This window comes from Lontra canadensis, unplaced genomic scaffold (genome assembly GCF_010015895.1).
Source record: "Lontra canadensis isolate GAN:19392208 unplaced genomic scaffold, GSC_riverotter_1.0 scaffold130, whole genome shotgun sequence".
In the NCBI taxonomy this organism is placed as follows: Eukaryota; Metazoa; Chordata; class Mammalia; order Carnivora; family Mustelidae; genus Lontra; species Lontra canadensis.
In genome coordinates this window covers 153524-165729 of record NW_022631124.1, presented here as the reverse complement: position 1 = coordinate 165729, position 12206 = coordinate 153524, and the positions used below count along the sequence as shown (strand labels likewise).

The window sequence follows — 12206 nt, the reverse complement described above, 5'->3', positions numbered from 1 at the left end:
GGATGGTCTGGAAAGGAGACAGTCACTTTCAGAGCACCAGGAATCGGCTGTGCTTGCCGAAGTTTCCGTTCAGGTGTTTGCGGGTCTGAGTCAGTGGTTTGTTGTATAGCTTCTGTGGTTCCACGTCTAGGTGCTTCTATTCAGGATGACGGGATCTCTTTGCATGCTTCTTCTGCCTCTAGCATTCGCGGACTCGAATACAGAAATAACCCCATATTCTTGGAGATGGGGAGTGTTCGCAGAAGTGGTTTTTATTTCCCTTTAGGAAGGGAAAGAGTAGATGGCGTTTGAGTCCTGCAACCACGTGGAGTAAATCGTGATTCGGCTGATTTCTCATCAGCAGGCCGGAGATCAAGAATTCCTCTACTGCAGATGATGGCTCCTTCTTATCCTTTCTGCTAGGTGGATGGTCTTCATCGTGTCTGCTTCCAGAAATGGAGCTGTCATTCCCATACAACAGAACCTTGACCCACTCCTGTCTGCTTATTGTTGGGGGGTTTAAATAGGCCAGTTTTTAGGCCACACATGGTTGCTATCAGGGAAGAAAGGTAAAGGCAAGTGGTAAGGAGATGAAAAAGCAATCTGCCTTTTCTGACTTCTCTCAGGGAATGTCTGTGGGGAGAGGGAGGAAATGCTACACTTTTGAGAACTTTTCAAAACTACAGCAAAAGCCCCTTTAAAAGCTGATGTAAGGGAATGGAACTAATGGTCTTTAGGTGCCAACTGTCTCCACTTCCCTCTCTTCTTCAGTGGGTAACAGTGTTAACTGCCTGCTGTATACCTGGGTGACTCAGTGGCTGAAAAAAATTGGGCTTTAGAATCAGAAAGGTCTGCTTTTTAAATCCCAGCTCAGCCACTTACAACTTCATGAACTTTGGCTAAGATCTTAACTGTCCCTCCGTCTGAGTTCCCGAATACCGAGGAGATAGCTCTTCAGATCCAGAAGGCCTTCCTGAGTGGCAGGTGTCATGCCTGGGTGTGGGGCTATGAAGAGGAATAATGTACGTGCCGTACCGCCAAGGTCGTCGTGGCTCACAGGACAGCACAGTGGTTGGAGGGTGGAGGAATTGAACTCCCAGGGTTTGAAATATGATTGGAGTCTTTGATCTTGAGGAGGTGACCGCCTGACTGTGGGCTGGCACCAATATGAACAGAGCGTAGAGGCATGTCCAAGAGCTCCTTGAAGCGAAGGATGCTTGCAGCTCCAGCACTGACCAAGCTGGAAAGCGACAGGAGGGGGCGGGGTTAAGACACTACAGGAATGCTCTCTAGAGTGCCCTTTGCTCTTGCTGGATGGCATGAAAAGAAAGTTCCATGGTCAAGGAAATCTGGGCAATCCTGGTTGAAACCGAGATCACTGGCAGCTTGATGGCAGGAATTCTGCCTGGGGAGTGTGACCGTGGGCCGGGCACCTCCAGGAGAGGGATTAGGAAAGCATGTGGATTTATCTGTCTGCTGACTAAATGGCATTGGCCTTGTGCTCTGAGGGATACTCAGAAGTGAAGTGTCAGTTCCAGAGGAGTGGAAGCACGGGGAACAGCTTCTGGGCCTCTGGAGACGCTGGGGCTGTTGCTCTCTGTCTGAGCCACCAGAAGTAGAAGCTGTCCCACTAACCCTATGAGTTAAGGAGGAGGAGGACAGAAGATAAAAGGACACATTGGGGAAGAAGATGAGATTTATGGGGGAAGATCCTTGGAGAGGGAAGACTAGTCAAATAGAGAAGAACTTTATTTCAGGAATGTGAAGTTAGTTCATTGACACACACATGCACAGAAATATATTTGTATTGGAAATAATTTCATATATGCCATGTTTTTTCTTTACCTTATAACTTCTGATTTCTGCGTAATCCTGAACATTGGGTTTGCATTCTGACCAGAGAGTTTCTCCCCATTGTGCTGGTTTTGCAGAGTTTTACGGGGTCTCTCAGAGATGAATTCAACCTATCTTTCCTTGCAGGTAATGTACAGAAGGATCCTGCAGCAGGCCGGGTTTATACAATTTGCACAACTTCAGTTCCTGGAAGCTAAAGAGCTCTTCAGGTAAATTTGAGGTGTTGATAGCAAGCCTTCCCACGTGTCCCTCTGTGGTCAAGACCATCTCTACCGTGATACTGTGAGGGGAATTGTTGCCGTGGTTAGATTGTGCTTCAGGGGGAAGTGGGGAGGCTTGTTGACAACAGCACCCACCAGCGGTGCTCATTTCTCTCCCCCACTCCCTAGCCTCAGTTTACCTGCCCTGTGTCTCGAAGAGGGTGGAGGCTGAGGAGGAGGAGAAGGCTCCCATAATGGTCCTGTGGAGAGAGAAGAAAGGAGTTCTAGAGTGAACTCAGTAATGCAGAGAATTCCTAGAAAAATGCTGTTCTTGCTCACTTTTCCTTCTCTTCAGAGATTTTATGGGAAATCAGAAGTTTAGGAACAGAGCAGGCGCCCCTGGGAAGACTGGTAGAAACTGTGCTCCTTCCAAGATTCACAAGGAAACGTTTGTAAGGACAAGCTAGGACCTGAGTTTTCAGGCCATCTAACTAGACTAGATCCTGCACGTTTTAGAGCCGTCTCAAGGATAAAGGGTGTATAAAGCGTCAAACAGATCCTTCACATCTGGGGAGCGGCCGGAGCAGAGCACGGCTCAGGAGCACGCTGTCCGCCGCCTGTTCCACAGGCTCTTGGACTCACCACCGCTCCGGCCTCCTGCCCTGTCGCACGGGGGACTGAGGGAACAGCGTTCTGAGTCAAGAAGGAGTCACTTAGTGAATAGCGATGCCCCCTCTAACTTATACTTAGGTCGTATTCTGTGTGGTGTTCTCATCTGTTCTTGGCAGGAGCAGTAACTGAGGGACTTGTGTAGGTTCTTTGTCCGTGTGGACCTCGCTCTCTTCTGTCCTGCCTGTTCTGTCCCTGCAGCATCAAAAACCTTCTCATTTGGGTCCATCTTCTCATGGGTTAATCTGGAACAGTGGGCGAGTGGTCATAATCTGTTCCTAGAACAGTTCACAGATTTTTCTAACAGAATAGCTGTAGGTTCTGTCAGTCATTAATACAAGGCTCCCCCGTCTTTCATGCTTCAACCCCTTCATAGCGTAAACTGACGGTTGCTCCGTTGTCAAAATGTGATGGAGAGAATTGGTCCTCGAAGCAGGCAGGCCCAAGGCAAGCGTTCCCTTCCTGCGCCCACGGCAGACGTTGCTAATAACGTGGGATTGTTTTTTTCCTCATTGATGTGGGACTTGTCCTTGCATTCCATCTCAGTTTGGTGGAGAAGCCACAAGTGCCAACACGTTGTGGTCAGCACCCAAGAGAGAACCTCTGTGGGATTCGTGCTGTGGGCCCCTCCGCTCTGCGTCTGTCCCCCGAGACGTGATACAGCCCATCCTCGTGTGCGGTCAGGTCAGCACTCCTCCCAGGAAGCAGACCTGGCCCAAGAATCAGCGCCAGAGTGCGGGGTGAGACTGCCGCCTCTTTCCTGGCATACCCGTGCGAGTGTGGACGGCGGCTGTGGGCCCGCCGGGCAGCAGTGCAGGTGCCGCTCTGCAGTGGGGGTGGGGCGCTCTGAGGGCAGGTGCAGAGCACGGGCTCGGATTGGGATTTGGCTGCATCCTAAATGATGAGAAGCTTCCCAAATTGAGAATCTTACAGTCTGGACCCCTTGGGCTGGGTAATTTGTTAGGGGTGCTCTCTCATGCATCGGAGGAACCCTGGGCCTCAATTCACTCAGTGCCAATAGCGCCTGCCAGTGGTGACCGGAAGTATCCCCAGACATGGCTCGGTGTCCCCCAGGGAGCACAACTGCCGCCATGAGGGATGCTGCTTTAGGCAGAAGGAACAAGGCAGCAGAGGCCAGGCGGGAAGTGTGTAAACCGGAGAGGTGATGGGTGCAACTGAAGCGTCAGAGTGTGGGGGGGATGGTGGAAGCTGACGCTGTGAGGGCATTGGGAGCAGCTGGGAAGGCCCCAGAATGCTGTGCTCAGAGATCTGGGGTTTATCCTAAAGAGGCCCAGCACCATGGAAAGTGACTAGAGGACAGGAGTGGAAGGAAGGAGAACCAGAGGATGGAAGTCGGGGAGGAGGAGAGACTGTCCAAACTTGAAGGAAGGTGGATGTCGTGAACATTGACGGGAGTGAAGACCCCAAGCCCAACCTAGGGTTCCCATTCATGTCTGGGAACCCTGCGTCTACTTCCACAAGAGGGACCCCCCCGGTGGGGCTGCTTCGGGGCCAGCATTGAGGTCTGCAGCTCCTTGATGCTGCCACTGTTATCACAGTGGACAGGACGAGCAGGCTGGGGGGCACAGCGGGGGACGGGGCCAACAGGAAAGCAGAGGTGGGATGTCACCAGATGGGCTCCATGGCCTTGCACAGTTAGGATACCATTGGAGTTGTGGTCTAACCTTATGCACCGAGTTGTGGCCTAACCTTATGCTCTAAGAGGCCATTGAGAGTCACCACAGAAACAGCCTCACGAATGCTCCTGCGGCTCCCATCATAGGAACTTTGATGAGGAAACTGTAAGTCACCTTCTGGCAAAGTCCCTTGTTTATGAACCAGTGAGCAAACCTGTTTATAGTTTGGTGCCAGGAGAAGCGTTGGCTTCATAAGGACGGTCCTTCACCATTGACCAGACGTGCTGTGTTCCTTCCGCGTTCCCTTCTTGGCCTTAGTTTCCAGGGAGTCTGCTGCTCCCTTGGTGTTAGGACCCTCTCAGGGGTCTCCATACTCATGTCAGCACCGGCGGTGCATGTTTCTTTCTGCATGGCCCCCTCTGTGCTTCCTTGGAATTGCGTGGGGGCGCACAGTGCTCCGTCCTCTGCCACGCCCGCCTACACATCCAGCTCCCTGCGAGCGGGTGCGGACGTGCCCACCCCCCGTGTTGTTTTGTGCGCCTATGTGTACTCTTTCTCTCTTTTTGCTTCATTTAGTTTGACACTGTAATTGCAGAAGCGGCCAGCTTGACGTCCGGGAGCTGATCTCTCTCTACCCCTTCCTGTTGCCCACCTCCTCCTCATTCACACGGTCCCACCCTCCTCTCCATGAGTACGCAGACCTGCACCAGCTGACCCAGGGGGACCAGGAGAAGATGGCCAAGTGTAAGCGCTTCCTCATGAGCTACCTGAACGAAGTCCGCAGCACAGAGGTCGCCAATGGCTACAAAGAGGACATTGACACGGCCCTGCTCAAGCTGTACGCGGAGGCTGACCATGACAGCCTGCTGGACCTCCTGGTCACCGAGAACTCCTGTCTCCTCACCGACAGCGCTGCCTGGCTGGAGAAGCACAACAAGTGAGTGTTCCCTTCCCGCGTGCAGCCAGGGCCCCTTGAAGGTGCTGCAGCCGCCGTGCCTCAGGCCCCACAAGACTCCTCCCGTGACAGCTGGCACCCCCCAGCTTGGACCCCCACCTTGGCACAGTCTGCAGACTCCTGGAGGGTCTCGGAAGGCGTGCGCTCTCATAGCCCGTCCTAGGCCTAGTCAGTGCATGAAGTGATTCTTAGCACCCCCATCTGTACTGTCCACGTAGGGCTCATCCGGGGACGTCACCATGTGGATGTTGGTAAAATTTGCAGTGCGCTTTAGTCAATGACGGCCAGATTGCACAGATAGACAGACAGCTGGGTAAAAAGGTTAAAAGGGAGACTTCTTGATCTTGTTGATAAACGCATATGGCTTAAAACTCTGCCTTCATCATGAGCATGAGTTGGTAGACAGCCGTACCCTTGCCACATGCACAAGGGCAGTCACCCACAGTCCCTGACTGGGTAGGAGCCCATTACTGCTTTGTTCTGGGCAGGTACGGGGTTCAGCTGGGGGGGTGAGGGAGTTCTTTAAAAGTGTTGGATGACCCCTAGACTCCTTTAAGCAGTATGATTCTTGCTCTGTCATTTTTGTTACTTATTTGGAATGGTAGAAGGACTGACGAAGGCCCACAGGAACCACAGGCGTCACAGACCCAGATCCTGTCTCTGCATGGGTACTGGCTCTTCCCACACTTTCCCTCAGTTTCCCAGATAGACTGTGGAAGGGAGTTGCTTTGTTCAGGAACCAGAAAATACACTGATGCCTCGTGGTAGTGATGTGGCGTGGTGGGGTCCGGAGAGTTGGCTTAACCCCCCGAAAGGCTGAGGAGAAGAGGCGGACTCCAGCGAAGAGTTCGAAACCCTGAGAGTTCGCTCTCAGAGGGTTACCCAACATGTCCCCTGGGTCAGCTTGTTCTCGTCACCAGCTGGGGATGGGGAGGATGGGGAGCAGGGCACCTGTGTGGACCTGGGGAGGCTGGAACTGCCATGCCATGTTATCACCAACGTTTTCCACACACAAGTGAGAAGACAGAGGGCCGGTAGGCATTCCACTTGCTCAAGACCGTACAGTCCCAAAGTAATGGAACCTGAATTGAAACTCAGGGCCTAGAACCCTGGGTGCCCTCCCTGGATTCCCCCTGACCTGATCTCTGCGCTGGCTGGGTACCGTGGGCCTGTGTTGCTCTTGTTCGTGTTCAGACTCCTGACACCGTCTTTCAGTAATAGCTCGGATGACACACCTTCTGAGTATTCTTTGAACACCTTATGTTGGGTTAACAGTAATCACCTGAAGAGATATGAAATTATATCAATATTTGAGGAAATTATAAAGCAAATCCAAATAGAATTTTTTGTAGTATAATTATGACTTTATTTTTTAGCTTGTCCTAGAATTTTCTGTAGTATAATTATGATTTTATTTTTTAGCTTGTCCTAGACTTGAGGATGTTCCTTTTTGGAAGTTGATAGGGCGTACATTTGATCTATTTATTTTTTTAAGATTTTATTTATTTGAGAGAGAGAGGAAGTGAGAGAGTGAACACTAGCAGGGGGAGCAGCAGGCAGAGGGAGACGTGGACTCCCTGCTGAGCACAGAGCCTGATGCAGGGCTCCATCCCAGAACCCTGAGACCATGACCTGAGCTGAAGGCAGACACTTAACCAACTGGGCCACCCAGGCACCCCAGTAGGGCATATGTTTTAATATCAGAAGTAAATAAACAGAAATGAGGATCTCTTTGTCATTGAAAATGTGTTGTTGAACTCTGAGTTGAACCAAGTATAGGGGACCAGAGGGTCATCCAGGGGCCTGTCACTGGGTGGGTGCCAGCCACAGCAGGTGGTTGGGAGAGACCATACTCACCTCCTTGTTTTCTTTCAGGTATTTTGCACTTGGACTACTCTATCATTATAATAACCAAGATGCTGCTGCTGTTCAGGTGAGTTCAAAAGCATTTTAGCCTGATTTTTAAACATCACTATCCTTTAACTCGGTATTACTCGGGGAAAAAACTTCCCAAGTTGATAGAGACTACTTTTGCCTGACCTATAACCTTTTCTACAGAAGAAAATTAATATACTGTTTTAGAAAGTGAATTCCTTAAGAAATGTCAGCCAACGGTTTTCTTTTCTTTGTCTTTACAATTCTTTCAAAGACGTTATCAGGACTGAGTTTTTGAAAATTTAAGAAATAAAACGAACTGATTGCTGAGCCCTAAGGCCTGTGACGTCACCGCCTTACTGGGAAATTAAGCCTGGGGACAGCCATTTGCTTGGAACTTCCACCGTTGATGACGGTTGGGCAGGGTACATCATTCTCCCCATGTCACCTGTGACAGAACTGAAGCTAATCGAGGCCGGTCCCTTGCCCGGGGTCCCAGCCCTGCTCAGCGGTAGGACAGGGATTTGAACCGCTGTTCCGGGTGGCCCTGGCAGAGATACTGTGCCAGAGATAAAATGCCACACTTACCTCTTGTCTCCTGTCTTGTCTCGCCTCTCTTGTGAGGCAGCTTGTGACTGGTCAGAAGACATCCTCTCCTTCTGTCACTTGTTCTCCACTGGAGTCCATGCTATAGTTTCCTCAGGGGCCTTTTTGTTTTCTTCTGTGAGTGGCCGAGAACATTAGCCACTGTCTCCAAGCTAAAGTCAGCCTTGGGCTGTCACTGTCATGGTAACATGATTGCAGATGAGGTTTAAAAAAAAAAAAAAAAAAAAAACTGGCTTCCATCAACACACACCCCAATGGTTTCGAGTAGATTTGGACATCAAGGGCAATATTTTTATACTCTAAAACGTGTAGCTGTAGGAATTACGGCCTGATGTAAGTGTAATAGTGACATCAGCAGAGCCATAGAGAGAGGAGGGATTGGCAAAATCAAAGTGATACAAAAGAAATCTGTATATGTGGCAGAATTCTGCTGTAAAAAATAATGACACTTTCCATGTGTGATTAGCTTATTTGGTGTGAGGATGTCAGTGTTAAGGAAACTGGTACCATAGGAAAGGTTCCCATGCTGATACCAGAATCACAGAGACAACATTGCCAGCCCTGTTTTTTGGGCTTCTCGAGAGTGGCGTGGTCCTAAAGGGCAGTGTGGTGGACAAACAGATGGGGTACAGGGGATGTGGTTCGGGCTGTGGGGCAGCCTCTGCCTCCCCCCCACCCCATGATGTGGCCCCATTCTGGGTTTCCAATAGGGAAGTTTCTGGATGAAATAGCAAGGGACTGTTGTTGGCAGCTCTCATGAGCCCCCATGCACCAGACAGAACACTAGAGGACAGAATGACCAGTATTTTTGAAGACATGGTGTCTGACTATCACAGTTCATAAGGGACTTCAAAGTCAAGGATTCCCGGGTCGGGGGAGGTAGAAACAGCCCTGCAGAGGGAGGCAGGTGAATTTCTTGCTCTGTGTCGAGATCCTGTCAGTGATCGTTTATTTCACGAAGAAACGTTTGTAATACATCTACCTTTTCCCGTATGATGTGTTTCCTATTTGTATTACTGCGCTGTCATTAGAAAGGAAAGACAAAGAATCCGCAGCTTTATCTCCTTGATTTCCTGGACCACATCTACTACATACATGGCTTTATTTCTCTGAAAACCTTAAAATTGATTTAGGCATTCAGAATTTGTCCTACCACTTTCAAGTATCAAAAGGCCAAATAAGTAAACATATGCCCCTCCTTAGCTAATTCTGAAGGGTATGTAACTTTCCATTTCTTCTTCTTTCCTCCTCTCCAGCTCTGGGTAAACATTGTGAATGGGGACATTCATGACTCCACTCGCTCGGACCTGTATGAATATGTCGTCGACTTCCTTACCTATAGCTTAGACCAGGAACTCGTGTGGAAGTATGCCGATTGGGTCCTGCAGAAAAGTGAAGAGGTTTGTGCATCATAAATGCTCTTTTATGGGGGGTGGCTGCTAGCAAAAATAGAAGCCTTGATTTTCAGCGAGAAACAAGCCACCAGGCTACAAGCCTCACCCTGTCTGTAGTTTGCTCCCTTCTAATACCTCTCCTTGCTCCACCGGAGTCCCAGGTCTTAGGAAAGTTCTGCATCTCCCTCCTTCTGAGATGCACTGGTCTGCCTCTTTGTCTGGGGCAGGCCATGTTTATAGAAAGGGAGAAAGCATAGCCAGGTCACATTCTTAGCGTCTTCTGAAAAATGTGTGTGTCTATGTGACTCCCCACGCCTGACCAAGTGTGGCACTTCCGTTTTCGATGCACTGTCGCCTTGCAGGGTGTGGGGACCAGGCCACTGCCGGCCCACCCTTGTCCTAGCTCTGTGCCACACCCCCTGGTGTGGAAGTTGAGGGTCTGGAGGAAGGAGGGAGCCCTGCGTGGGACTTGCTGTCCAGGAGGCTGAGAAGGGACAGCAGGGAGGAAACACGCCAAGGAAGCGCCTGGTGGCTGCTGTGGGGGAGGGAGGAGGCATAACATTCTCAGGACTCCTCAGTGAAGCCCCAAGATGACGGGAAAACAGTCGTAGCATTTCCGTTCTCACTGTTGAAAACGGGAACATTTCCTCCGCTCCCTTTGAAGAGACAGACTTAGCTTTGTGACGTAGGACCTTCATCATAAACATAGAGTTTTCTCTGTCACATCTGCTGTTCTGAAATCTCCACTGGTATATGTCCTCCATGGTGCTGTCTGACCTGGAGGTCTGAGCCTGTGGGCTCACGTACTTCTTATTCCATCGTACTTCACCTGTGTGTACACCCAAAGCTGTCGAAAGCACTGGGCTCTTCCCAGTGCTGGTAGAGGGCATCAGCGAATCATTCCCAGAATTCTGTCTATTCTGATAGATGGTATCAGCCTGATGATACACCAGGCACTCAACATACATCGTCTCTGTTAAATATTCTAGCAGGGTCACGGGGTAGAGATTACAGGCGAGGAAACCGAAGCTGAGCTCTGGAAACTTCCCTAGGTCGCACAGTTGGTACAGCGCAGATCCAGGCTTCCAGAACTCAGAATTCACACTCAGGGTAGCTGTGTGGTGTGACCCATGGGGTGCGTGTCTGCGTGAGCTACAGTGAGCACATGTCCGTGACTGCCCAGGGGAGGGCGTGTGTTTACTCCCCTACTTGACCCATTCGCATTTCCTTGGAAGACGGGTCTGCCACAGCGAGCCCCACTCGACAGGCATGGGAAGGCCATCCGGAAACTTGCCCCAGTGGATGTGCATAGATGAGCCACATCGTGGGTGTGTGCAGAGCACTGGGTTTACAGGACGTTCAGGACTGTGCGCGTTCTGTCACTCATGGTCAGCAAGTGACCCTCCTTGTTCTCAGACAATCTTCATCGTGCAAAGGACGTAGCTTCCTGGGTTGTCAAAACCTGCTACCAACAAATGTTTCTTTCATTTCTGACCCTTTGAGAATAAAGGAGGAGGTTTCAGAGTTTAGGTCACCTTTCCTGTCTTTGGGTCGTGTTCTGGTCTTTGTCAGTGTCCCACCTGCCTGTTTTGTCTATATCCCCATGTTTTTGTTTTTTAGCTTTATTTTAGAAGTGGAAAGAGGCAGAGGAAGAGAATCACAAGCAGACTCCCCACTGAGCATGAAGCCCAATGCAGGGCTCGATTTCACGACCCTGAGGTCACGACCTGAGCCTAATTCAAGAGCTGGGCGCCTAACTGACTGAGCCACCCAGGCACCCCTGTGTATCCCCATGTTTCTGACAACAATTTTCCCCAAACATAAATGGGCAGTGCCCTCGAAAAAAGCAATAGGTAATTGCTGCTGTTCTTCCAGGTTGGAGTTCAGGTTTTCACCAAGAGACCTTTGGATGAGCAACAGAACAGTTTCAATCCGGACAGAGTACTCACTTGCCTTAAGAAGTACCCTACAGCCCTTGCCACATACCTGGAACATCTGGTCATAGACAGGAGGTTGCAGGTGAGCCCATGGACCTGGACGAACATGGGGGCGGGCTGCCACGCCACAGTTGTGCTTTCAGAAACAGAATGGAACTAGGAAGCCTGTTGGCAGATGGTTCTAATGTAGTACTTTAAATGGAGCTGTTTTAAACGTTCTAATGTATTTTCAGTGCCTTGCGCCCTGGGTGCTCAGCCTGTCCTCGTGGGTGGGCTAGGGGACTGGAGGTTTCCGAAGATTACAGGAACATACGGCCTTTTCTTGACCCTCCTTTTAAAATTATCCTTAAGGGAAATGAGAGAAGCTGCACGTTTTTGGAAAATACCTAAATCCTGGGGCCCTCACTTTGCAAATGAGAAACGACCCTTTTATGTTTTTTCTCACGGATGTGAAGTCTGCCTTCTCTGGATGGCAGTTTCTAGATGTTTTCCATCCGGTGAGTGTGTCCTCTTCACTGCCCCCGAGACCCTGCCCCGGCTCGCCCCGGCAGCCCCGTGGTCCTGGTCTGGGAGCTCCCGTGGGCTCGGGGAGCTCCATGTTCCCCGCCTGTAAATGCCGTCGGCTGGAATCCCATCTCCCACAGAAGGAAGAGTACCACACGCAGCTGGCCCTCCTCTACCTGGACAAGGTGCTGCAGCAGAGGTCCGGCACTGGCAGCGAGGCCGCGGAAGCCACAGACACACAGCTGAAGCTCCAGCACCTGCTCCAGAAGTCAGATTTGTACCGAGTGCACCTGCTGATAGGTGAGTGGCGGTTCACTGGTCTCTCCTCCATCCCTGTCCCCAGCAAGGAGGGAAGGAGCTGATGAAGACTCCGGTGTCGCTCCTTGTCTTGAGTCCATGGTGGGGAGTCCTTGAGCCTCTTTTGGCCCTAAGTCAGCCTGCCTGCAGGGTGGGGCGAAGCTTCTCAGGCCTCCGCCCTCTAGAAACAGATGCGGGCTCTTTAGCTGATGACACAAAGCTACCCAGGGAGTTTGGAAGTCTGTGTTATCTGTTGAGCGTGCCTTCATTTAAACTGCCTTACACGGCTTTGTGCTTGA

The 12206-nt window shown here is 50.7% G+C and overlaps 1 protein-coding gene across 1 annotated transcript in view; it reads left to right on the top strand.

Annotated features, from left to right (window-relative positions):
* TGFBRAP1 (transforming growth factor beta receptor associated protein 1) overlaps window positions 1-12206 on the top strand; it is a 64136-nt gene that overhangs the window by 46522 nt on the left and 5408 nt on the right. Inside the window, exons 5-10 of the mRNA XM_032842393.1 lie at window positions 1960-2042; window positions 4935-5276; window positions 7170-7227; window positions 9032-9175; window positions 11045-11188; window positions 11751-11910. Coding sequence (XP_032698284.1) covers window positions 1960-2042; window positions 4935-5276; window positions 7170-7227; window positions 9032-9175; window positions 11045-11188; window positions 11751-11910 — 931 coding nt within the window. The remainder of the gene's footprint in view (window positions 1-1959; window positions 2043-4934; window positions 5277-7169; window positions 7228-9031; window positions 9176-11044; window positions 11189-11750; window positions 11911-12206) is intronic.